At 47.1% G+C, this 26,514-nt stretch overlaps 1 protein-coding gene across 1 annotated transcript in view; it reads right to left on the reverse strand.

Annotated features, from left to right (window-relative positions):
• Positions 1-3,266: 3,266 nt before the first annotated feature.
• LOC311120274 (unconventional myosin-Va-like) overlaps positions 3,267-26,514 on the reverse strand; it is a 50,213-nt gene continuing 26,965 nt past the window's right edge. The window contains exons 15-41 of the mRNA XM_084194903.1: positions 25,922-26,074; positions 24,994-25,091; positions 24,500-24,695; positions 23,976-24,187; positions 22,215-22,371; positions 20,775-21,014; positions 20,336-20,584; positions 19,523-19,616; positions 19,056-19,204; positions 18,752-18,865; positions 18,355-18,489; positions 18,179-18,235; positions 17,621-17,848; positions 15,390-15,490; positions 11,225-11,305; positions 10,843-11,041; positions 9,844-9,912; positions 9,145-9,238; positions 8,874-9,020; positions 8,522-8,676; positions 8,151-8,240; positions 7,716-7,866; positions 7,454-7,638; positions 7,255-7,352; positions 6,968-7,142; positions 6,492-6,572; positions 3,267-6,023 (exon numbers count right to left, since the gene is read on the reverse strand). Coding sequence (XP_084051029.1) covers positions 5,871-6,023; positions 6,492-6,572; positions 6,968-7,142; positions 7,255-7,352; positions 7,454-7,638; positions 7,716-7,866; positions 8,151-8,240; positions 8,522-8,676; positions 8,874-9,020; positions 9,145-9,238; positions 9,844-9,912; positions 10,843-11,041; positions 11,225-11,305; positions 15,390-15,490; positions 17,621-17,848; positions 18,179-18,235; positions 18,355-18,489; positions 18,752-18,865; positions 19,056-19,204; positions 19,523-19,616; positions 20,336-20,584; positions 20,775-21,014; positions 22,215-22,371; positions 23,976-24,187; positions 24,500-24,695; positions 24,994-25,091; positions 25,922-26,074 — 3,861 coding nt within the window. The 3' untranslated portion in view covers positions 3,267-5,870. The remainder of the gene's footprint in view (positions 6,024-6,491; positions 6,573-6,967; positions 7,143-7,254; positions 7,353-7,453; positions 7,639-7,715; positions 7,867-8,150; positions 8,241-8,521; positions 8,677-8,873; positions 9,021-9,144; positions 9,239-9,843; positions 9,913-10,842; positions 11,042-11,224; positions 11,306-15,389; positions 15,491-17,620; positions 17,849-18,178; positions 18,236-18,354; positions 18,490-18,751; positions 18,866-19,055; positions 19,205-19,522; positions 19,617-20,335; positions 20,585-20,774; positions 21,015-22,214; positions 22,372-23,975; positions 24,188-24,499; positions 24,696-24,993; positions 25,092-25,921; positions 26,075-26,514) is intronic.

A 26,514-nucleotide genomic window follows, 5' to 3' on the forward strand; every position in this document is an offset into this window, starting at 1 on the left:
ATGATGTCTTTAGATCATTAGAACAATGAGATGCGTCGGTTAGTGATGATGTCATGAAATATGATACTTTAGCATTGACCTCAATTGTCAAAACCATAAAAGGGAGATATTAAGTATCTATTTTAAGAACCATCTGGAGATGTTTATCTCAAATGAAGTGAAGACTGGTCGTACCACAGACTGACTACATGAACAAGCCTGTCTGAGGCACAGGGCATGTACAGAGTGGGACACTATAAGGGGAAGGAGAGAGGGGGGAAGAGTGGTCCATCCACACTGCTTAAAGAGGGCTAATCATAGAAATGGACTAAGGGTACATACAGTGAGGGGAAAAAGTATTTGATCCCCTGCTGATTTTGTACGTTTGCCCACTGACAAAGAAATGATCAGTCTATAATTTTAATGGTAGGTTTATTTGAACAGTGAGACAGAATAACAACAAAAAAATCCAGAAAAACGTATGTCAAAAATGTTATAAATTGATTTGCATTTTAATGAGGGAAATAAGTATTTGACCCCCTCTCAATCAGAAATATTTCTGGCTCCCAGGTGTCTTTTATACAGGTAACGAGCTGAGATTAGGAGCACACTCTTAAAGGGAGTGCTCCTAATCTCAGTTTGTTACCTGTCTAAAAAGACACCTGTCCACAGCAGCAATCAATCAATCAGATTCCAAACTCTCCACCAAGACCAAATAGCTCTCCAAGGATGTCAGGGACAAGATTGTAGACCTACACAAGGCTGGAATGGGCTACAAGACCATCGCCAAGCAGCTTGGTGAGAAGGTGACAACAGTTGGTGCGATTATTCGCAAATGGAAGAAACACAAAAGAACTGTCAATCTCCCTCGGCCTGGGGCTCCATGCAAGATCTCACCTCGTGGAGTTGCAATGATCATGAGAACGGTGAGGAATCAGCCTAGAACTACACGGGAGGATCTTGTCAATGATCTCAAGGCAGCTGGGACCATAGTCACCAAGAAAACAATTGGTAACACACTACGCCGTGAAGGACTGAAATCCTGCAGCGCCCGCAAGGTCCCCCTGCTCAATAAAGCACATATACAGGGCCGTCTGAAGTTTGCCAATGAACATCTGAATGATTCAGAGGAGAACTGGGTGAAAGTGTTGTGGTCAGATGAGACCAAAATCGAGCTCTTTGGCATCAACTCAACTCAACTCGCCGTGTTTGGAGGAGGAGGAATGCTGCCTATGACCCCAAGAACACCATCCCCACCGTCAAACATGGAGGTGGAAACATTATGCTTTTGGGGTGTTTTTCTGCTAAGGGGACAGGACAACTTCACTGCATCAAAGGGACGATGGACGGGGCCATGTACCGTCAAATCTTGAGGGAGAACCTCCTTCCCTCTGCCAGGGCATTGAAAATGGGTCGTGGATGGGTATTCCAGCATGACAATGACCCAAAACACACGGCCAAGGCAACAAAGGAGTGGCTCAAGAAGAAGCACATTAAAGGTCCTGGAGTGGCCTAGCCAGTCTCCAGATCTTAATCCCATAGAAAATCTGTGGAGGGAGCTGAAGGTTCGAGTTGCCAAACGTCAGCCTCGAAACCTTAATGACTTGGAGAAGATCTGCAAAGAGGAGTGGGACAAAATCCCTCCTGAGATGTGTGCAAACCTGGTGGCCAACTACAAGAAACGTCTGACCTCTGTGATTGCCAACAACGGTTTTGCCACCAAGTACTAAGTCATGTTTTGCAGAGGGGTCAAATACTTATTTCCCTCATTAAAATGCAAATCAATTTATAACATTTTTGACATGCGTTTTTCTGGATTTTTTTGTTGTTATTCTGTCTCTCACTGTTCAAATAAACCTACCATTTAAAATTATAGACTGATCATGTCTTTGTCGGTGGGCAAACTTACAAAATCAGCAGGGGATCAAATACTTTTTTCCCTTACTGTACTAAATGGCACCCTATTCCCTATGGGCCCTGGTCAAAAGTTGTGCACTATATAGTGAATATGGTGCCGTTTGGGATACTCACAAAGACTATAGCCTTCTACTGTGTAAATGACCACAGCTATATGACCTCTCTGAAGGAACATAAACCTCAATGATGATCACAAAGAAATGATAATAATATCAGATATGTTAAGGGCAGACAGAGCTAACTTTATCAGCGTTTATTAAACTTGTTCAGTAAATATTTCAAAAAGTGCATCTAGACAGAAAGCAGAACAATCCTTCCATCCCAGCCTTCGAAAAAAGGATCCAAGGACAACTTATCAAAACACTCAATAATAATAATAATGTTACTTTTTAAAACAGTAGTTGTGTAACAGACGGACTGACACAAACAGAGACAATGACAGGAGATGATTGTGTTTTAAAATCATATGTAAGGCTTTGTCCAAAACATGAGTAACAATGAAGTCATCCTATTGTTATGATCAACAACAGCTCTAAAACATTCACAAGAGTAAAACCTGGAGTATTGCCGGTATCGTTTTCCAGTATCGTCCAAGTTGCAGATATGCATTTTAGATCTGGTATCACTATACACATGTTGCACAACCTATCACCTATTCCTAAAAATCCTTCATTAAAATGCAACGCTGCAAAAATGTAACAAAAAGGCAATTTTTAATTTTTATACAATACACTCATGGTGGTCCCAATAATAAATATGAATATTAATTAATTTATATTAATTAAATTGCACCACAAAACAAGTTTAAACATGAACTTGACTCCTACATCAATGATAGTAATAATAATATGTTTTTCTGAGTCATGTGTCTCTCTATAGGCCAGGGAACAAAGGTCAAAGGTCATGGGGTCAGGGTTGGCAGGCAAATAAAGGTCACGGTAAATAATAAGGTTCACAGTAAAATAAAGTTGATGGTTAAACAATAAGGTTGATGGTTAAATATAGTTAATGGGCAGATAGGGTATAGGTGAACACTGATGGCACAAGTAAGGAAGAGAGGCAACGATGATATGATGATGAATGTATTTCTGTCCTTTCTATCCCTCAGCCTTAGTAGTAGTGATTAGAATGTTAGTAGATCGTCTTCCACTCTATAGAACATCTAGAAGAACGTCTGGTTCTATAGAAACCACAGTCATGTGAGTTAGTGTCTAATGTCGCCCTCTCCTGGTCACTATCTGGTGCTGAGTAACAACATGGCTGCTTTCGCTAAAAGTAGAGCCATGAAAACAGACTTGTCTGATGTTGGGACACAGTGAAGAGGGGGTTGGGGAGACAGTGAAGGAGTTGTAAGAGTTAAAGTAGGTTAGTAGGGAATGAAAGAAGGGGGTAAGAGTTAGAGTAGGTTAGAGTAGAGACTGTAGCCAAGGTGTGTAATAGTTTGTCTAGAAAGCAGTGATTTAGTTTCTGGAGTAAAGCTGGCATGACAGCATTATCATACATGCTGTAGGGAAAAACATTCAAGACATGGTTGATATTGGGTCTAAATCCAATGGATTACAAGAGCAACTACAATAAAACAGACTGACTGTTAGACCGGCTCAGTGATAACCAGGTTTAGTTACACACAATACTGAAAGTAATACCTATAGATCTTGTTCATCATAACCTATAGGGAGTTGAGCAGAGAGAGTGGTGGGGTGAGGACATGAAGATATTTAGAAGTGAAGATATGTAGAAGTTGGTAGTGCAGGGGTTCCCAAACTTTTTATTTAGATGTTTTGATTTTTTTTAAAATCACGACTCCACCATGTAGACAGTCTATTACAAATCAGTCTGACAGTACCTTTGGCAGTTTTTCAATCTGCAGGAAGTATGGTTTGAAGTGACTGGAAAGCATCAGAAAGGTATTGGGAAGTTCAGAAGATCATCAGGCAATAATTTTGTATGATCTTCTGTGTAGAAAATAACATCATCATTGATGAAGTTGTTCTCCCCCCAGTCTGATGTAGTGCCTGGTCTTGTCCACTCTGTTCTAAGGAGGCTTGTGGCCATTGTAGAGGGAAACAGAAGACACATACGTGTTCCTGAGAGTCTTATCTTTCATGATGGGGTCATAATATTTTGTAGCTTAAACCGTTCACAAGATAGAGCCACATTTGCCAGAAGAAAACAGAAACCGCTCTGTTTATTACAATCTAGCGGCTACCGGAAGTTACTAACGTAACCCCGGGGTTACCCCATTTTCAAATCTGGCGACCCCAACATGGGGCCGCGACCAATAGTTTGGGAAACGATGTGGTAGTGGATATGTAGGATCCAGTGTGCTTCTGTTTTTAACAACAGTCATTAGTGTGTGTGTGTGAGTCCTCAGTAGGGGTTGGAATGACACTACTTACTTAAAGTGGAGAAGCAAGTACAATAGCTGAAGCTGTCTAAACCTGCTAGTTTGATCCCTCTATACCCATACCTATCTAAACTACTCGTCCAATCTAACCATCTACTGCAAGTCTATCTATTTCAACCTCTGTTCCAGTCGAATCCTCTATATCAACCTTTGTTCCAATCTAATCATCTATATTAACTTCTGTTCCAGTCTAATCCTCTATATCAACCTCTGTTCCAGTCTAATCCTCTATATCAACCTTTGTTCCAATCTAATCTTCTATATCAACTTCTGTTCCAGTCTAATCCTCTATATCAACCTCTGTTCCAGTCTAATCCTCTATATCAACCTCTGTTCCAGTCTAATCCTCTATATCAACCTCTGTTCCAATCTAATCCTCTATATCAACTTCTGTTCCAGTCTAATCCTCTATATCAACCTCTGTTCCAGTTTAATCCTCTATTTCAACCTCTGTTCCAGTCTAATCCTCTATCTATTTCAACCTCTCGTGCAGCGGTGATAAAGTGCAGATCTACTAGAGAAGCAGGTTACACACGACAAAGCTACGGCAGAGAGATCTTAAAGCACAATACATTGTGAGCTAAACAAATAAAAACCTACATTAAATAGCGCTAATTAAATGATACTACATAGTTAATCTGCTATCGACATAAATATCATTATAATACTATAGGACTCTAGTCGTCTTTCATGTCCATACTTCTCTCCGGCCTGGAAAGTTGGAGAGATAGGTCTACCTGTCTATGGTATCTATGTTTTCTGTCTGCAAAGAAAAACGTATTTTAGGGAAGGGAGCGGAATAAATGCAATAAATAAAATACCCTAGCGTGATATATATATATATATTAATATTTATATGTATTTATATATGTATAAGAAGTATGGTACAGACAATGGGTACTGCACTTGGCTTGACTGTGTTCAGTGGGTGAGTTGACAACAATGTACTCAGAAGTGATGCTAGCTAGCTAACTGTAGAAGCGCTAGCTAGCTTTAGCATCACATCAAAACAGAACTATCTAATGCTAGCTATGCTAACTGTAGAAGCGCTAGCGTTAGCATCCTATTATAACACAACAGATGCTAGCTGAGTTTAGCTGAAGGAGCTAGCTAGCTGTGATGCTAGCCCTGGACAGCTAGCTTTAGTGTACCGTAATACATTCCTATGGGAGAACCGGACTGCTAGAAAACACTACACTACTGAGAAGAGAACACAGAGGAGAAAAGAGAGGACTGGGGGAACATGGTACTAGGTCTTAAATGGGGTTCTATGTGGTCTGTGTAGCTCCAGTAAAAGGGGGTAAGATAGGAGAAAAAGGTGGCCTGTAGCAGTGCATTCTCTTAGAGTTTAGCATTTGTATATGCGGAGGAGGATGGGCTTTCAACTACTGACGTAAAAACTACCGAATGGTGGAAGCTGAGCGTGTGTGTGTGTGTACACGTTGTGTGTGTACTGTATGTAAGTGTTTGGATGCGTTAGGAAGCGAATGGTTTGTGTATGCATGTGAATGCATGTGTACCTATGTATAGCTTATCTATTAATCATATATGTGTGTGTGTGTGTGTGTTAGACGCGGGTAAGGAAGGCTAGGTTGAGGGAGCCTGGTATTTGGATAGTCTCCAGGGCCAAAGAGGAGGGGTTGAAAGGGAAGGTGACGGGGTAGATGATCTTAGTGTCCATCAACAGCTGAGGAGTCTCACACCGGTCCCGCAAACGAGTCTGACAGAGAGAGAGAGAGAGAGAGAGAGAGAGAGAGAGAGAGAGAGAGAGAGAGAGAGAGAGAGAGAGAGAGAGAGAGAGAGAGAGAGAGAGAGAGAGAGAGAGAGAGAGAGAGAGAGAGAGAGAGAGAGAGAGAGAGAGAGAGAGAGAAGGACAGGGAGAGAGAGACAGAAAGAGAGAGAGGGAGATACAGAGAGGGAGATACAAAGAGGGAGGGAAGGAGAGGGAGAGGGAGAGGGAGGGAAGGACAGGGAGATAGAGACAGAAAGAGAGAGAGGGAGATACAGAGAGGGCGATACAGAGAGGGAGGGAAGGAGAGGGAGAGGGAGAGAGAGAATATACACATTAGTTGCAGTTATTTATATGCAGACAGACAGACAGACAGACAGACAGACAGACAGACAGACAGACAGACAGACAGACAGACAGACAGACAGACAGACAGACAGACAGACAGACGGGTCTTACCTGTATGGTTCGTATGAAGGTAACAGACACCCTCTCTTCAAACTCGTTGACTGGAGTGTACAGGTTCAACACCTTCACAATCTGGGAACACAGAAAGACAGATACAAACTTCATTAGTTGACCTTGAACTATTAACTCAACTGTCAAAGACTCCAGTCACCCTAGTCATAGACTGTTCTCTCTGCTACCGCATGGCAAGCGGTACCGGAGCGCCAAGTCTAGGTCCAAAAGGCTTCTTGATTTGATTTGATCCCCTGTCCCATTCTCCGCAGTGATTGGGCTTGATTGGTCAGTTGAGTACCTGAGGGCTGGGATTGGTTAGTTCAGTACCTGAGCGGTAGAGGGCTGTGATTGGCTAGTTTAGTACCTGAGCGGTAGAGAGGGCTGTTATTGGCTAGTTAAGTACATGAGCGGTAGAAAGGGCTCTAATTGGTTAGTTTAGTACATGAGCAGTATAGTGAGCTGTGATTGGTTACCTGAGATGTGGAGAGGCTGTTGCACATGGAGCAGATGGCCTCGGCGTCTTCGTCCGTCTTCTTCTTGACTTGCAGAAGCTGAGCAGCCTGAATCAGAGGCTCCAGAGTCTCCTTGGCTCCACACAGCATCAGAGACTTGTCACGCAGCCACTCCTCCAGCTGACTCACGTTATACCTGGTACAAACACATTATATACGTTACACACACACACACACACACACTATACACACATTAGACACTGTCTGTCTATACATACTAATACACATTACACCCTCTCTGAACCTACCTGATCTGCATGCCCTTGCTCCAGGAGCACATGTCTTTCCGCAGTAGCAGATTGTTGAGAGTCACAGCTCCAATGATGTAGAACTGCTGCTTCACAACCTGGGGGTCAGAACACAACCAAGCACCAGGGTCAGACACATGCACACACACAGGATCAGACACATGCACACACACGCGTGCACACACACACGTGCACACACCTGTTTGATGAGTTCAGGGTCGGTGCCGTGCTGACACATGGTGGAGTGGAAAGCGCTGAGCTGGCGTAAGATGGATTCCAGTGTGTAGGTTCCCTCGTCAGCGATGCTCGATGTCCGTTTACGCAGACCGGTCGGCTTAACCCCCGACACACCCTGGATGGTCTCATGCTCCAACATACCAGAGACTGAGACACACACACACACGTTAGTGGTGTGATCCTACACACACAGGACACACACACACACAGCGTGGTATACTCACCGATCATGGGCTGTAGGATGTTCTCCATGCATTTGATGAGCTGCTGGTAGATCTGAATGGCCAGGTCACTGAGGACCTGACGGTACTCAGCCAGGTCAAAGTTAGACAGGCAGTGATCATTCTGCTTAGGAGTGTTGTGCTTCATAAACGACTGCAGGAACAGAGAGGAGGAGGAGAAAGAGAGAGAAACAGACACAAACAAGTTGGAGCAACGCAAGAATAAAGTGTGTCTGTGTTTTGGGGTGTACCTCATCTCCGCTGTACTGTTTGAGACTGTGTGTGTGTGTGTGTGTGTGTGTGTGTCTCGGTCTGTAAGCATTTGGTTGTGTATTTGTTTTAGCATTTGTTTGTGTGTGTGTGTGTCGTCTCGGTCTGTAAGCATTTGTGTGTGTGTGTGTGTGTGTGTGTGTGTGTGTGTGCTGGGTCCTGTCTCACCTCATCTCCGCTGTACTGTTTGAGACAGTGTAGGAAGCGGCAGGTGTTGGACAGCCAGAAGGAGACTGTCTCAAAGTCATCCCCCCGTTTCTGACAGAGGATAAAGAGGAGAGGGACAATTAGAAGAGATGGATATGCAGTATGGTTACTAGTGGAACTACAGGGTTACTACACAAGTATAACAGCAACTTACTGTAGTGTTACTGACATCATAGGGTGTGCGCCCCAAATGGCACCCTGTTCCCTATATAGTGCACTACTTTTGACCTGAGCCCTATGGACCCTGGTCAAAAGTAGTGCACTATAAAGGGAATAGGTTGCCATTTGGGACACAGCATAGATCAATATCAAAGGCACCCCCCCACACGCACCTTGAGTATCTTCTTGATGCTGTTGATGGTAGATGTGAGCAGGGTCCTGACCTTCTGGTCATCGTTGACATAGTCAGCATGTCTCAGACACATGAAGAGGATGTAGGCTGGGAGGCCTGGGATCAGATTCACCGCTACACCCCGAGGCTTCAACTCTGTTAGAGATAATTGATTGTTACAATAGACTATTGGATTATCTATATATATGCCTGTATCGATGTATGAACAGAAAAACGTATTTCTAACACTCATAGAGAGAGAGAGAGGTGGTGAGAGAGACGGATAAAAGAGAGAGTGCAATATTGAGAATGGTTAGAGGTCGGGGTTAGAGGTCAGAGTGGAGGTTACATACCCAGTATGAGGTTCTTAACCAGTTTCAGCTCATCCTCCTTCTTGTACTCCAACATTCCCTGGAAGTCTTTCTCCCGACGAGGAATGTTCACTGGACGGACCGTCTCTTCAACCATCTGACCCGGAGATATAGTCTCACCCTGGCCAGCTACACACACACACACACACACACACACACGTTTAGGTACATATACACAAGTTATAGATATACACAAGTTCAGGTCCAACAGTCACCCATCTACACAGACGGTCAGGTACGTCTCCTTCCTTACCTCCCATTTCTCCAATCTTCTTAGAGAACACCTTCAGCTGTTTCTTAAGCTTACGGATAGTCTTATCCTGCTTCTCCAGCTGTTCCATGAGGTCCTAAGAGAGAGAGAGAGAGAGAGAGAGAGGTGAGATCGGCAGCAATCGATCAGTTTATCAAAGCGAAGGGATCAGCGGTCAAACAAGAAGCTGACAAAGGTCAAAGTTCAGACAAAAAACTGGCTCCATTACCCAGTGGGTTGGAGAAAGAGAGGGGGTTGATTTAAAATAGGGGGTACTTATTTGGTCCTCTGTGGGGTTAGAGAGAGTCGGGGTGCTGATTTGAAACAAGGCTTGGCTGTGTGTTAACAGAGAGAAGAGGTGCTGGGTTTAACACATTGACCTCCTGTGTGAGTTAGAGAGAAGAGGTGCTGGGTTTAACACATTGACCTCCTGTGTGAGTTAGAGAGAAGAGGTGCTGGGTTTAACACATTGACCTCCTGTGTGAATTAGAGAGAAGAGGTGCTGGGTTTAACACATTGACCTCCTATGTGAGTTAGAGAGAAGAGGTGCTCTACTGGATTTGTCTGCCATGGGTTAACACACACTGCTGCAGAGTTAGAGTAGAAATCTGACACAGCTCCATAAAAAACACACACCAAACTCTGTTAGTGGTCACACACGTGCAGAGAAACACACACAATGTCCTTAGAGACTCTACATACAACCATCCGTCGTAATATGTTGACTTTGGCGCTGCGATATGCTGTTGGATCCTCAGTCAGCAGCATCTCCTGTTAGGTGACAGCCACACACATCAGAGTGTGTTCTCACAGGACACACACCTGGGTGGTGTCGGACACAGTACCACTACTGACCAATAAGGGAAGTGCTGGTTGATGGCACCAGGTTTTCTTTGGTGGGGCCAGTGATCATGTATGAGTATGTGAGTGTGTTCATGTATCCCTGACATTTTGAATGTTTAAATAATTTTTGCAAAAGTAATACAATTTGTGTTTTGAAATGTGTGTGCATGTGACTGTATGTGTGTACACGTTTGCATGTTTGTAAGCGTGTGTATACACGGGAGTGTACAAAACATTAAGGACACCTTCCTAATATTGAGTTGCACCCCCCCCCCTTTCCCCTCAGAACAGCCTTAAATTTGTCGGGGCATGGACTCTACAAGGTCTCGAAAGTGTTCCACAAGGATGCTGGCCCATGTTGACTCCAATGCTTCCCACAGTTGTGTCAAGTTGGCTAGATGTTTGGGTGGTGGACCATTCTTGATACACACGGGAAACTGTTGAGCGTGAAAAACCCAGCAGCGTTGCAGTTCTTGACACAAACCAGTGCACCTGGCACCTACTACCATACCCCGTTCAAAGGCACTTAAATGTTTTGTCTCGCCCATTCACCCTCTGAATGGCACACATACACAATCCATGTCTCAATTGTCTTAAGGCTTAAAAATCCTTCTTTAACTTGTCTCCTCCCCTTCATCTACACTGATTGAAGTGGATTTAACAAGTGACATCAATAAGGGATCATAGCTTTCACCTGGATTCACCTGGACAGTCTATGTCATGGAAAGAGCAGGTGTCCTTAATGTTTTGTACACTCAGTGCATGTCTGTATGTGTGTATATGAGTGTGTACATGTGTCTGTATACGATGTGTGTGTGTGTGTGTGTGTGTGTAAGCGTGTGTGTGTGTGTAACGTACCAGGTTTTCGTTGGTGAGTCGTGTGATCTCATGCTGTAGACTAGCCTCTATGCGTGCCTCTGGTGGAAGCTGCAGGTTCTGGGCCAGCAGCTGTTGTTGACGGTTATTCTCCTCTTTAACACTCTGTAACTCCCCTCGCAACACCTCCACCTCGTTGTCATAGCTACGCCGCTGCTGCTGCATCTGGCCCTCCAACAGTCTGAGAGGGGGGGATGGAGAGAGAAGAAGAAGAAGAATTCTTAGAACTACTATAGGAGGTTGGGAAAGCAGGAAGGAGAAAATATGTGATGAGGGAGCAAGAGTCAACAGCCCCACACCATCCCTGGTCCACACACACACACACACACACACGCACGCACGCACGCACGCACGCACGGTTAACCTGTTGGTCTCTTTTAACCCTTCATATACCAGCCACAGCTCTCCGTCCTCATTCAGCCTATGGAAGTCAGCAGTGGGAGATCTGACACAAAAACAAAGGAAAGAAAGGGAACATAAAAAAGGCAAAATAAAGAGGAGGACTAGGGGAGGTGGGGTGGTGGTGGACTAGGGGAGGTGGGGTGGTGGTGGACTAGAGGAGGTGGGGTGGTGGTGGACTAGAGGAGGTGGGGTGGTGGTGGACTAGGGGAGGTGGGGTGGTGGTGGACTAGAGGAGGTGGGGTGGTGGTGGACTAGAGGAGGTGGGGTGGTGGTGGACTAGAGGAGGTGGGGTGGTGGTGGACTAGGGGAGGTGGGGTGGTGGTGGACTAGAGGAGGTGGGGTGGTGGTGGACTAGAGGAGGTGGGGTGGTGGTGGACTAGAGGAGGTGGGGTGGTGGTGGACTAGAGGAGGTGGGGTGGTGGTGGACTAGAGGAGGTGGGGTGGTGGTGGACTAGAGGAGGTGGGGTGGTGGTGGACTAGGGGAGGTGGGGTGGTGGTGGACTAGGGGAGGTGGGGTGGTGGTGGACTAGGGGAGGTGGGGTGGTGGTGGACTAGAGGAGGTGGGGTGGTGGTGGACTAGGGGAGGTGGGGTGGTGGTGGACTAGAGGAGGTGGGGTGGTGGTGGACTAGAGGAGGTGGGGTGGTGGTGGACTAAGGGAGGTGGGGTGGTGGTAGACTAGAGGAGGTGGGGTGGTGGAGGACTAGGGGAGGTGTGGTGGTGGTGGACTAGAGGAGGTGGGGTGGTGGTGGACTAGGGGAGGTGGGGTGGTGGTGGACTAAGGGAGGTGGGGTGGTGGTAGACTAGAGGAGGTGGGGTGGTGGTGGACTAGGGGAGGTGGGTGGTGGTGGACTAGGGGAGGTGGGGTGGTGGTGGACTAGAGGAGGTGGGGTGGTGGTGGACTAGAGGAGGTGGGGTGGTGGTGGACTAGGGGAGGTGGTGGACTAGAGGAGGTGGGGTGGTGGTGGACTAGAGGAGGTGGGGTGGTGGTGGACTAGGGGAGGTGGGGTGGTGGTAGACTAGAGGAGGTGGGGTGGTGGTGGACTAGGGGAGGTGGGGTGGTGGTAGACTAGAGGAGGTGGGGTGGTGGTGGACTAGAGGAGGTGGGGTGGTGGTGGACTAGGGGAGGTGGGGTGGTGGTGGACTAGGGGAGGTGGGGTGGTGGTGGACTAGAGGAGGTGGGGTGGTGGTGGACTAGAGGAGGTGGGGTGGTGGTGGACTAGGGGAGGTGGGGTGGTGGGGGACTAGAGGAGGTGGGGTGGTGGTGGACTAGAGGAGGTGGGGTGGTGGTGGACTAGGGGAGGTGGGGTGGTGGTGGACTAGAGGAGGTGGGGTGGTGGTGGACTAGAGGAGGTGGGGTGGTGGTGGACTAGGGGAGGTGGGGTGGTGGTGGACTAGAGGAGGTGGGGTGGTGGTGGACTAGAGGAGGTGGGGTGGTGGGGGACTAGAGGAGGTGGGGTGGTGGTGGACTAGAGGAGGTGGGGTGGTGGTGGACTAGGGGAGGTGGGGTGGTGGTGGACTAGAGGAGGTGGGGTGGTGGTGGACTAGGGGAGGTGGGGTGGTGGTGGACTAGAGGAGGTGGGGTGGTGGTGGACTAGAGGAGGTGGGGTGGTGGTGGACTAGGGGAGGTGGGGTGGTGGTGGACTAGAGGAGGTGGGGTGGTGGTGGACTAGAGGAGGTGGGGTGGTGGGGGACTAGAGGAGGTGGGGTGGTGGTGGACTAGAGGAGGTGGGGTGGTGGTGGACTAGGGGAGGTGGGGTGGTGGTGGACTAGAGGAGGTGGGGTGGTGGTGGACTAGAGGAGGTGGGGTGGTGGTGGACTAGGGGAGGTGGGGTGGTGGTGGACTAGAGGAGGTGGGGTGGTGGTGGACTAGAGGAGGTGGGGTGGTGGTGGACTAGAGGAGGTGGGGTGGTGGTGGACTAGGGGAGGTGGGGTGGTGGTGGACTAGGGGAGGTGGGGTGGTGGTGGACTAGAGGAGGTGGGGTGGTGCAGTTCATGACATGACAGACATGGTCTAGTCTCATGCTGTGTGTGTGTGTGTGTGTGTGTGTGTGTGTGTGTGTGTCAGCTTGTTCTGCTTAGTATACTGAATAAATGTGTGTTTAGAACAGGGGTTGGAACCGGTTCAGGGAACAGAACGGAAAACCGAAAAATAAATAAATTTTTCAAGGAACAGAATCAGAACAAAAGTGATCTATACTGTTACGGAACAGAACCATTATTTTAAAAGCATGGAACCGGTTAATAACGTTCTTTTACTTTCCATGCATTTTTTTCCAGTCCGAACATTTACATTTGACATTTTAGTCATTTAGCAGACGCTCTTATCCAGAGCGACTTACAGTTAGTGAGTCCATACATTTTTCATACAACAAAGCGCATATGCAAAGCCCTCACACTCTGTCACTCAGAAACGTATTCCAGTGTCTGCCTGTGTGTGCGTGTAGGCTACCTGCCCCTCAGAAGCGTAGTCTACTAGCCTACTGACGTTACACGCCTGATTCAGAATTGTTTTATTAGAGAAGAATGGATTAACCTTTTCAATGCTAGTTAAGGACACTATAGTTATCATGTTTCACATTGGATTTATTAACTACAAAAAGGTACTATAGTTATCATGTTTCACATTGGATTTATTAACTACAAAAAGGTAAGACGTGTTTTGATTTTAATTCTGGTGCCGCTCTGCACAAACAAGCTTGTTAGCTAGCTAGCTGATCCAACGTTAAGACAACTTTCTGAAGTTCAAAGACATTCAGAGTTCCTTCATATAAGCCGCTCTTCCGAAGGTATAATTCTGTGGGCCTAATTCAGATGATGCATGTCATAACAACAAGATGCCCAGATGTGTTTCAAGCCTCCTCCAGCCTCTCTCATTCTCTCCCCACCCGCAACATTTCAGTCGCATCCAACACCCTACACTCGTCTGTCCAACGCATGAAAATAGCTTGTCCGCTCCATAGCAAGCTGCTGTATCCTCACTGATTGGTGAAGTCATTTAATGTTGAGCTAACTGTAAAAATGTCAATTTCAGAGGTTTAAAAAGGAACAGAAAGGAATGATTTAAACCGTCACTTTTTGTTGGGTTCGAACCGGTTCAAAACGTTTTTCTTCTGGTCGGAACAGTGGAACAGAAACAAAAAATGTATGGTTCTGTTCAGAACAAAACGATTGGAAAATAATATTGGTTCCAACCCCTGGTTCAGAACAAGCAAAATTAACAAAATCTGAAATGACAAGGATTCTTAATGCAACTTAACACATAGGGTGGTAGCAACATGATGGAACTAAGTAACACAACACAGGGAAACACATGGTTGGTAAAGATGCAGGTTTGGTTCCATGCAGAAGAAGACATTTCATAGAGCTGATTAGTAATTTAGAGTCTGTGCATCATTCATGCCTAACCCTAAACCCATACGGAGGCTAACCTAGCATAGCCTCAACATGCTAGTTAGATGACCAATGCTATGTAGGCTAACCTAGCTATGCTTAATCTCCATGCTAGTTCGATGACCAATGCTACGGAGGCTAACCTAGCTTAGCGTCATCATCATACTAGTTAGTAGGCCGGCTTATGCCGCCTTTGCCGCTTACAGTACAGTACAGGTTAGGCATCGCCTGGCGTGCAAAATAAGCAGACCCACTGCTACTGAAGCAAACCTAGCTTAGTTTAATCACCTACATAATATAGCATTAATATAGCATTCAATATCAGCCAGCCATCATCAACTGTATTAGCCTATCCAATAAAAAGCCTCCACTCAGTCTTGCTCAATCCCCATTGGTCAGCGTGGCCATGCATGCTCCGCCTCATGATGCAAAGGCCACATCTGATTGGTTACCTGAGCCGATTAAGGAGCTCATTGGCTTCTAATGGTTTACGCAAGAACCTGGGAGATCTGTGCAAAACAGAGAGAGTAGTTCACACATACACAGTTCTCAAACACATACAGATCACACACACACACCAAGTGTACTCATGGAGTACGTCACACATACTGGTGGAGAGTCCTCCGTGGCACTCTGGGGGGGAAGAAGGGAAAGGGGGAGAGAAAGGTAAAGAGGGTGACAGAGAGAAGGAGATAGAGGGGGAGGGAAAGCGAGAGAGGGAAAGAGAGAGATGTACCTGTTGGTCTCTTTGAGTCCTAGATAAGCCTGAGTGATTGCACCAGAGTCCTTCATCTTATGGACATCATCTACATAGTGCACTGGCTCTGTCATTGTCTCCTTGATAGAGGGATGACATGGAGGGGGATGAGAGAGAGTGAGAGAAAAAGAACCATCAGTCATGTAGATAAGACAGAAAACAGAGAGTCAGAGAACAGAGCAGACAGTATGACACTATTATTCCACTTTAATCTTGACCCATCCAGTATTGTGAACCTAAAGACTATACATACGGTGGGGTTACATGCAAATAATCAGTGGCACGTGTGTGTGTGGGCACGTTAAGCTAGTCATTCCCAGAGCATGCAGTCAGCAGGGGAGTTCTAGTACCTTCTCATCCTTTAGGAAGACATGGGAGGAGAGAGAGACAGTAGAACAGAAGAGAGAAGAGACTGGAGTGTTAGAAGCATTGTTAGTGCAGTGGACAGACATGAAAGGGTTTGTGTGTGTGTGTGTGTGTGTGTGTGTGTGTGTGTGTGTGTGTGTGTGTGTATCTCTGCAGGTCTGTGCATGTGTCAGTGTGTGTGTTTACACGTGTCTGTGTACAGTGGGGAAAAAAAGTATTTAGTCAGCCACCAATTGTGCAAGTTCTCCCACTTAAAAAGATGAGAGAGGCCTGTAATTTTCATCATAGGTACACGTCAACTATGACAGACAAAATGAGGGAAAAAAATCCAGAAAATCACATTGTAGGATTTTTAATGAATTTATTTGCAAATTATGGTGGAAAATAAGTATTTGGTCAATAACAAAAGTTTCTCAATACTTTGTTATATACCCTTTGTTGGCAATGACACAGGTCAAACGTTTTCTGTAAGTCTTCACAAGGTTTTCACACACTGTTGCTGGTATTTTGGCCCATTCCTCCATGCAGATCTCCTCTAGAGCAGTGATGTTTTGGGGCTGTCGCTGGGCAACACGGACTTTCAACTCCCTCCAAAGATTTTCTATGGGGTTGAGATCTGGAGACTGGCTAGGCCACTCCAGGACCTTGAAATGCTTCTTACGAAGCCACTCCTTCGTTGCCCAGGCGGTGTGTTTGGGATCACTGTCATGCTGAAAGACCCAGCCACGTTTCATCTTCAATGCCCTTGCTGATGGAAGGAGGTTTTCACTCAAAATCTCACGATACATGGCCCCATTCATTCTTTCCTTTACACTGATCAGTCGTCCTGGTCCCTTTGCAGAGAAACAGCCCCAAAGCATGATGTTTCCACCCCCATGCTTCACAGTAGGTATGGTGTTCTTTGGATGCAACTCAGCATTCTTTGTCCTCCAAACACGACGAGTTGAGTTTTTACCAAAAAGTTATATTTTGGTTTCATCTGACCATATGACATTCTCCCAATCCTCTTCTGGATCATCCAAATGCACTCTAGCAAACTTCAGACGGGCCTGGACATGTACTGGCTTAAGCAGGGGGACACGTCTGGCACTGCAGGATTTGAGTCCCTGGCGGCGTAGTGTGTTACTGATGGTAGGCTTTGTTACTTTGGTCCCAGCTCTCTGCAGGTCATTCACTAGGTCCCCCCGTGTGGTTCTGGGATTTTTGCTCACCGTTCTTGTGATCATTTTGACCCCACGGAGTGAGATCTTGCGTGGAGCCCCAGATCGAGGGAGATTATCAGTGGTCTTGTATGTCTTCCATTTCCTAATAATTGCTCCCACAGTTGATTTCTTCAAACCAAGCTGCTTACCTATTGCAGGTTCAGTCTTCCCAGCCTGGTGCAGGTCTACAATTTTGTTTCTGGTGTCCTTTGACAGCTCTTTGGTCTTGGCCATAGTGGAGTTTGGAGTGTGACTGTTTGAGGTTGTGGACAGGTGTCTTTTATACTGATAACAAGTTCAAACAGGTGCCATTAATACAGGTAACGAGTGGAGGACAGAGGAGCCTCTTAAAGAAGAAGTTACAGGTCTGTGAGAGCCAGAAATCTTGCTTGTTTGTAGGTGACCAAATACTTATTTTCCACCATAATTTGCAAATAAATTCATTAAAAATCCTACAATGTGATTTTCTGGATTTTTTTTCCTCAATTTGTCTGTCATAGTTGACGTGTACCTATGATGAAAATTACAGGCCTCTCTCATCTTTTTAAGTGGGAGAACTTGCACAATTGGTGGCTGACTAAATACTTTTTTCCCCCACTGTATATGCGTGTGTGTGTGTATGGATCCCTCCATGTCTCCTACCTTGTGCTGCATGGCCTCCTTCTGAGAGACCAGTTGGGATCGTAGAATCAGCACCTCCTCTTTCCGCACCTCCAGCTCCTCGCAGGAAGAGTTCAGTTGGTCCATGAGAACTTTGTAAGGTGGACTTCCTGGTGCACCTGCCCCAGCGCCTGCATTACCCAGCAGGCTCTGCCTCATGGCGGTCAAGTCGTGCTTCAGCTTCTTGTTCTCCGAATCCAGCTCCTGGCGCTGTGAAATAAAGATGGATGCCGCCGGCGACAGGCAGAGAATTAATACACACCCATAGAGATGGCAATGTCAATGCTAAAATGGGTTATATATATATATATATATATCATCTAGAGATCTCTATCTATCTCTATGTACACAGCACACTCACCCAGCTAATACAGTCCCAAATCAACCCCTAGCCCCGTGATGGGCAACTGGCAGGCCCCGGGGCCCTTGAGCCACGAGCTGTTGCCCACCACTGCCCTAGGCCCTAAGTCCTAGCCCCCACCCACTACCCACTAGAGTAGATGAGTAGATTGGATATCTATTCGGATTCCAATACAATACCTTGAGCGACTCGTACTCCAGTTCTGCTCCACGAGATTTCCTATGCTCCTCATCATCCTGACACACAGACAGAGAGACAGAAAGAGCGGTCCGACAGTAAAGTAAGTAAGAATGTGGTTGTAATACAGTAATACTGCATAGTATTGTAGTAATATTGTGTAGTACTGTCGCTGTACCCTGACTCTAGCCCGCTGGAACTGCTCCTCCTTGTTCTCGAGCTCGTTGCGGAGAGAGGATTTCTCCTGCTCCAGCTCCGTCACGCGCTTCTGCAGCTTCAGAGTCAGAGACGTGTCCATGCCCCGGGTCACATCCTGTCACAACAGGAAGTGAGGTCAGAGACAGGAAGGACACTGACAGGCGGAGCTTCGGGGCATCATCAGGGCATTAAAGACATTAGCTGTCAACACTAAAATGTTACAGAACGTTTTTTACTGTATGATTACCAATTCTGCAGGGTTGTAGTTGTAATAACTGTTAAAATAACTACAGAACAGTTTGAAGCAACATAAACAGGTTTTTGTAACATTTTCTAATGGTTAGAGGATGTTCCTGTCTAAGTCCCACCCCACTCACTTCTCCATGTCGGGAGCTTTCTTCTGATTCGGCGAACTCGGAGTTGTAGGTGCACTCTGATCCGTTGCTGCTGTGGGTGGAGTCTGTTCTCCTGTGGCCGGGCTTGGGCACACTCTAAAGAAAGGAGGGGCAAGGGGACGTTAGTGTGTATGTGTGTGTTTGTGTTGTGGTGCAGTGTGTTTGTGTTGTGTGTGTGTGTAGCATGGTGGGGTGGTGTGGCGTGTCTGTAAGTGTGTAAGTATGTGTGGTATGGTTCAGTCCAGTGAGTGTGAAAATGTTGACATGCTATACGTGTGCCTCCTACCACAGAGAGTGTGATTTCTTCCTTGAGGTCGTCGTAGCGTTCCTCCAGTCTCAGGTGTTCTGTTAGGAGGTTCTGGTAGCGAGACCTCTCCTCGTTCAGATCGCTCTCCAACTGCTGAGTCTCCTCCGCTAATGCACGAGCCATTTTCTCTGAGAGGGGGAGGAGGGTGAGACGGGGAGGGAGGGAGATTGAAAGGGGGTAGGGGGGAGAGGGGGAGGACAGAGGACAGAGAGAAGAAGGGAAAGAGGGAGAGGGGGGAGAGAGAGGAGAAAGAAGACATTTTCAGCATGCGTGGGGAACATATCATAAATTCTCTGTATGGAACTTCAACAATGAATGTGATTGGTCTAAAAGTATTAACACGGAATGTGATAGGTCTAAAGATAGTAACAGTGAATGTGATTGTTCTAAAGCTAGTAACAGTGAATGTGATTGTTCTAAAGCTAGTAACAGTGATTGGTTGGTACCTGTCATCTGCTGGCTCTGTTCTTTGATCATTCGGTTCAGGTCGTCTTTCTCGGTCTTCAGCAGACCATTCTGCTCCTTCAGCTCTGCTACCATCTACACACAAAAGAGAACATACTTAAATAAAGTCTACCACAGCCTATTGGTCAGTAATCCATCAATTTGAGAATACTAGCAGATCTGGGTCAAATAGTTTCAAATACTTAAAGATGCACTTGATTAGCTGGACCAATGTGCAGAGTGGGTGGAGTTTGAGAACATTTCCATTGGTTCCAGTGTACAAGGTGAGACAAATCAAGTGCATCTTCAGTATTTGACAGATGTTCTGTATCTGACCCAGGTCTGGACCCTAGGGACATTGGGGATGAGTTGATTTCCCTGGGCTTCTGGAGGACTGCTCTACTGTACTGCACAGCTAGCACTAGTCTACCTGCTCTCGACTACTAGTCTACCTGTCTCACCTGCACCAAGGCAATGGCCTCCCAGCCCGCCATGTGCCCAGTCTGCAGTAGATTCCCCTGGGTCCTAAACCATTGAACCACGACACAAACACTGTATCCTCTGGCAAAAACATCTTTACACATTCTTATACAAACTTGTCACATTTCTATAGGGCCACTATGGGGAATATGTATGAAAGGGAGCCATTTCACTTAAATATATCTGAGAAGTGACTGGAGGAGAGAAGATGAAGAGATGACTTGAGTAGGTGAGAAATGTTCTATCCCACCACCCTCCTCACCCCACCTCACCCTCTCCCTAACCCCCTCCTCACCCCACCTCACCCTCTCCCTAACCCCCTCCTCACCCCTCACCTTTTCCATCTCATCCCTGTACTTGGTAGCCCAGTCCTCTATGGTCTTCTTCTCTTTCTGGGTGGTGGTCAGCTCCTTCCTCAGCTTCTCCAGCTCCTCCAGAAGGGAAGTGACACGGTTGGCGTTGTTCTTGGCTTCCTCTTCTATCCCCTTCAGCTTAGACACCTCCACCTTCAGCTTCTCACTCTCCACCGCGTGGGACGTCTCCAGACAGTTCAGCCGCTCGCTAGTCACACGGTTGTCTTTAGCCTGGGGGGAGGGAGAGGATGAGGGGAAGGAGAGAGAGAGAGGTAGGGTTAGTCCATTTTAATGTAATGTGTGAAGATGCATATTCTATTATTTTTGAGCAGTCACTCTTGGAGGAGAGTTTGTTATTAGGGTGGCTACTTCCAGCTGCAAAAAGATCAAAAATGTCCGCCTGGTTTCCACAGAGCCTCACCTGTTCGTCTAACTTCCTCTGCAGCTGCATGATCTTGTTCTCCATGCCGACGTTAAGCTTCTTGAAGTGTTCAACGGAGCGGGCCTCGATTTTCAGCTTCTTTAGCTCTTTCTTGGCCTTCATCCTCCTGATGCAGCACTGCAGATAGACGATGGCTCGCAGGGAGCGCTTGTACCGCTGTCTGGCCAGCCAGCCACGCACGTGTTTCTGGATGAACACAGCTTTGTGGTTACGCAGCAACTGTGGAGAGAGAGGGAGAAAGAGAGAGTTAGTTCCTGTGAATGTAATGTGAGCGTTCTGGTGTTGCTGAACTCTTATTGGTCTCCTGGGCTTCATCTTGCTGTTAATCCACAACAACAGGAGATCTATCTACTTTCTACCTAATATAACAGACGAGTGATGACAGAGACAGAGACAGAGAAAGAGAGGCAGAGAGTGAGAGAGCAGCAGAGAGAGAGAGACATATACAGATGCACAGAAAGATAGAGACAGAGTGTTGATAGAAAGACAGAGAGAGCAATAGAAAGTGGTATCCTAGCAGGGTTATGTTAAAGAGGTCAGCTGTGTGTGTCAGTCAGTGGGACAGTCCCTAACTACTGCCATGTCACCTGACCCTAACATGGCCCCAGTGACCAGAGAGACACCAGCCTAGTTCTCTCCCTAGCTCCCAGTGACCAGAGAGACCCCAGCCTAGTTCTCTCCCTAGTTCCCAGTAACCATAAAGACACCAGCCTAGATCTCTCCCTAGCTCCCAGTGACCAGAGAGACACCAGCCTAGTTCTCTCCCTAGCTCCTAGTGACCAGAGAGACACCAGCCTAGTTCTCTCCCTAGTTCCCAGTAACCATAAAGACACCAGCCTAGATCTCTCCCTAGCTCCCAGTGACCAGAGAGACACCAGCTGAGTTCTCTCCCTAGCTCCCAGTGACCAGAGAGACACCAGCTGAGTTCTCTCCCTAGCTCCTTGGGAGTGGTCCAGGTATGAGGGTGACTGGTGACTCACGTCCATCCAACGTTGCACTGGAGTTATTTATAAACCACACTGCTGACAGACATGCAGGAGGGCTGCGTTATTAGCTGGCAGTGCTAGGAGTGTGTATGTGTGAGTTGGTTCTTCTATCCTTGTGGGGACCTAAAATCACAAAATCTCCCCCCACAAAGATAGTAAAACAAGGAAAAAGGCTATTTTAAGCTTAGGGGTTTGGTTTAGGGTTACAATTAGGGTTAGGGTTACAATTAGCGTTAGGGTAAGGGGCTAGTGGTTAGGTTTAGGGTTAGGAGTTAGGTTTAGGGTTAAAGTTATGATTAGGGTTATGGTAAGGGAAAATATAATTTAATGGAAATAAATGTTAGGTCCCCACGAGGATAGAAGAACATAACGTGTGTGTGTGTGTGTGTAGTGTATGTAGTGTGTGTGTGTATATAGTGTATGCGTCTCTCACCCCTTGGTATTTCTGTCGGGCCATGTATGCTCTGAGGATAGTCTGCATGACCAGGGCAGCAGCCTGCTTCTGGAGGTACAGTTTCCTCTGGACACACATCCTCTGGAACTTCTGGATGGTGATGGCTGCCAGGGTCTGACGCATGTACTTAACCAGACTGGGGGAGGAGAGAGAAAGAGGGGAGGCAGGGGAGAGAGTGAGAGAGGGGAGGGGGACAGAGGAGGAGGAGAGAGGGGAGGCGGACAGAGGAGGAGGAGAGAGGGGAGGCGGACAGAGGCGGCAGGAGAGAGAGAGAGAGAGAGAGAGAGAGAGAGAGAGAGAGAGAGAGAGAGAGAGAGAGAGAGAGAGAGAGAGAGAGAGAGGAGGCAGGGGGGAGAGGAGAGGCAGGGGGGAGAGAGAAGGGGGAGAGGGGAGGCAGGGGAGAGTGAGAGAGGGGAGGGGGAGACAGGGGAGAGAGAGAAGGAGACAGAGGAGAGTGAGAGCGAGAAATGGAAGATGGACAGAGGAGGCCAGGGGAGAGAGAGAGAGAAAGGGAAGGTGGACAGAGGAGGCAGGGGAGAGAGAGAGAAGGGGGACAGAGGAGGCCGGGGGAGAGAGAGAGAAGGGGGACAGAGGAGGCAGGGGAGAAAGAGAGAGAGAAGGGGGACAGAGGAGGCAGGGGAGAGAGAGAGAGAAGGGGGACAGAGGAGGCAGGGGAGAGAGAGAGAGAGAGAAGGGGGACAGAGGAGGCAGGGGAGAGAGAGAGAGGAAAGGGGGACAGAGGAGGCAGGGGAGAGAGAGAGAGAGAGAGAGAGAGAGAGAGAGAGAAGGGGGATAGAGGAGGCAGGGGAGAGAGAGAGGAAAGGGGAACAGAGGAGGCAGGGGAGAGAGAGAGAAGGGGGACAGAGGAGGCAGGGGAGAGAGAGAGTAGGGGGACAGAGGAGGCAGAGGGAGAGAGAGAGAGAGAGAGAGAGAGAGGGAAGGTGGACAGAGGAGGCAGGGGAGAGAGAGAGTAGGGGGACAGAGGAGGCAGGGGAGAGATAGAGAAAGGGAAGGTGGACAGAGGAGGCAGGGGAGAGAGAGAGAAGGGGGACAGAGGAGGCCGGGGGAGAGAGAGAGAGAAAGGGAAGGTGGACAGAGGAGGCAGGGGAGAGAGAGAGAAGGTGGACAGAGGAGGCAGGGGAGAGAGAGAGAAGGGGGACAGAGGAGGCAGGGGAGAGAGAGAGAAGGGGGTCAGAGGAGGCAGGGGAGAAAGAGAGAGAAGGGGGACAGAGGAGGCAGGGGAGAGAGAGAGAAGGGGGTCAGAGGAGGCAGGGGAGAGAGAGAGAAGGGGGACAGAGGAGGCAGGGGAGAGAGAGAGAAGGGGGTCAGAGGAGGCAGGGGAGAGAGAGAGAGGGGGGTCAGAGGAAGCCGGGGGAGAGAGAGAGAAGGGGGACAGAGGAGGCAGGAGAGAGAGAGAGAGGGAAGGGGGACAGAGGAGGCAGGGGAGAGAGAGAGAAGGGGGTCAGAGGAGGCAGGGGAGAGAGAGAGAGTGTAGTTAGGGTAAGTGGTGAAACATGCTGTTGAATTACTATAATTTACCCACCAATAACCTCCAACTGATCGGATTAACAAATCAATCAATCAAATCACAAATAAATATTTGTAAAATGTTACCACTTCCTACAATACATCAGACAATTCTGATTGGCTCCTTTTCAGGAAGTCACACAGTCTAAACTGCTTTTATCTGCATTGTGATTGTCCAGAGGGTGTTGAGTGACAGGTGTGTGCTCCACTGACCAGCGGGCCTGGTGTCCGCGGGTGTATCTCTGGATGGTGATGGCGGCATGCTTCTTGCGGAGGTACTTCTTGCGTACCAGCCAGCAGCGGATGGTCTTCTGGATGCGGACGCATGCCTTTCTCAGCTTATCAGCCCTCAGCTTCTCCAGGTAGGCAACCTGACCAGCCCTGAAGAAGATCTTAGTCTTACCAAACTGGTACTTATCCTGGTCCTAGAGAGAGAGAGGAGAGAGGAGAGAGGGATGGGTGGGAAAGAGACAGACCACGTGTTTTAGAGGATCAGTTTCAGCAAGGTGAGGTCCAGAATTGCTCATTTTGACCACAGTAATCAACTAATCATGCAATTAGTTTAATGAGCTGTGTTTACTAGGGATGGGAGAAAAAGTGTGTCACCACTCCGGCCCCCGAGGACTGGAGTTGACCATCCCTGACATAAATAGTTGGGATGTAAGATGATTTGTAGATCTTTGATTCTACGCAGTCTGATTGCAATGTAGTCGATCTCAAACCCTTGACCCTCGTACCTGCACTAGTTTCTCCAGGACGTTCCTACAGGTCAGCCTCCTGTCCGACAGGACGTCCTTCTGCTTCATCAGAACCCGGTAACGACTGAAGAACTCCTGGTAGGTCCACCTGGATGGGAAGCCTGCGGCTGAGATGCGGATGGTTTCAAGAACACCACAGGCTCGGAGCTGCTGCACCGCTCGCTTAGGGTCAAACCTAAAGACAAAATTCACCTAACGTTAGGGTCAGACCCACACACAACATTCAGCTCAACCTAAGGGTCAACCTAAAGACAACGTACACCTAACATTAGGGTCAAACTTAAAGACAACATTTCACTAATGTTAGGGTCAAACCTAAATACAACATTCACATAGTTAATCAAACCATACCAGCCAAACTTGGAGAGAACCATTCAGCCTCATAACATCACAATTACATCCACCTAACGTTATCTTGCCAAGTCAGATGGTACTATGGCAATTTAACCAGAGATTAGTATGCAGACACTTACGTGAAGGGGAACTTGAGGTCATTGGGCTTGATGCAGCGAACATAGTGAGGAGTGGTCGCATTCAGAGTCTCCATCAACATTGCCAGAGAGTTACGGAACTACAAGAGGAGAGGAGAGGAGAGGAGAGGAGAGGAGAGGAGAGGAGAGGAGAGAGGGAGAAGCGGACAGAGAAGGAGGAGAAAGAGTAAAGACAGGAGATTATTAAAGTGCTTCATTTTTACATTTCAGCTATTCTGACTCTGGTTGGCAAGTCACAATGCTGGTCTGAGTGCCTGTAGGGGTGTGTGTGTGTGTGTGTGTGCAGTGGTGTAAAATACTTAAGTAAAAATACTTTCAAGTACTACTTTAGTAGTTTTTTTTGGTATCTGTACTTTACTATTTTTATTTTTGACAACTTTTACTTCACTACATTCCTAAAGAAAATAATGCACTTTTTACTCCATACATTTTCACTGACACCTAAAAGTACTCGTTACATTTTGAATGCTTAGCAGGACAGGAAAATTGTCAAATTCACGCACTTATCAAGAGAACATCCCTGGTCATCTACTGCCTCTGATCTGGCGGACTCACTAAACACAAATACTTTGTTTGTAAATTATGTCTGAGTGTTGGAGTGTGCCCCTGGCTATCTGTACATTAAAAAAAAACAAGAAAATGGTGCCGTCTGGTTTGAAATAATTCATACTTTTAGTTTTGATACTTAAGTACATTTTATCAATTACATTTACTTTGATACTTAAGTATATTTAAAACCAAATACTTTTAGACTTTTACTCTAGTAGTATTTTACTGGGGTGACTTTCACTTTTACTTGAGTCATTTTCTATTAATGTATCTTTACTTTTACTCAAGTATGACAATTGGGTCCTTTTTCCACCACTGTGTGTGTGTGCATGCATGCGACTGTCTCTATGATGCAGTCTACCTGGCAGCCAACAGTCTTCTTGTGCTCCTTGCTGCTTGCTCCAGGTCTGATCTCTTTTGGTTTGACGCTGAGTCGTGTTCTACCTCCTGCAGCGGTCCCTGTCGGACTGGTCGCCTTCTCCTCATCCTGAAACAGCTCCACTAGCAGGTCCAACTACACACACACACACACACACACACACACACACACAAGCATGCACACAGGCACGCAACCGCACACAAACATTTGTACACACACAAACATGCCTCGTCATTGCAAATAAGACACTGTTCTTAATTGACTTACCTGTATAAATAAAGGTAGCAGCAGCCAACAGACAGTTACGTCACAAACTTGTTAAGCTAACAGTTAGCCATAGGTATATGTGGGTGGTGGCTAGGCTAGGCTAGGTAACAGTGCTAATAATGTTTGTGGCTAAAGCTGCAGACAGACTGGCTATTAACAGAATGGTACAACAAGACAACAGGAAACTCTGGACAGAAAATGTGTGTAGTCTAATTAATACATATTTTTAGTTTTTTGGACCAATAACAATGTGGACCAATAAAAGCCCTTGATAAGGAATGAGATGATGCTGAGCAGCGGCATCTAAA

This window comes from Coregonus lavaretus (assembly GCF_964263955.1).
Source record: "Coregonus lavaretus genome assembly, contig: HAP1_SCAFFOLD_161, whole genome shotgun sequence".
Lineage (NCBI taxonomy): Eukaryota > Metazoa > Chordata > Actinopteri > Salmoniformes > Salmonidae > Coregonus > Coregonus lavaretus.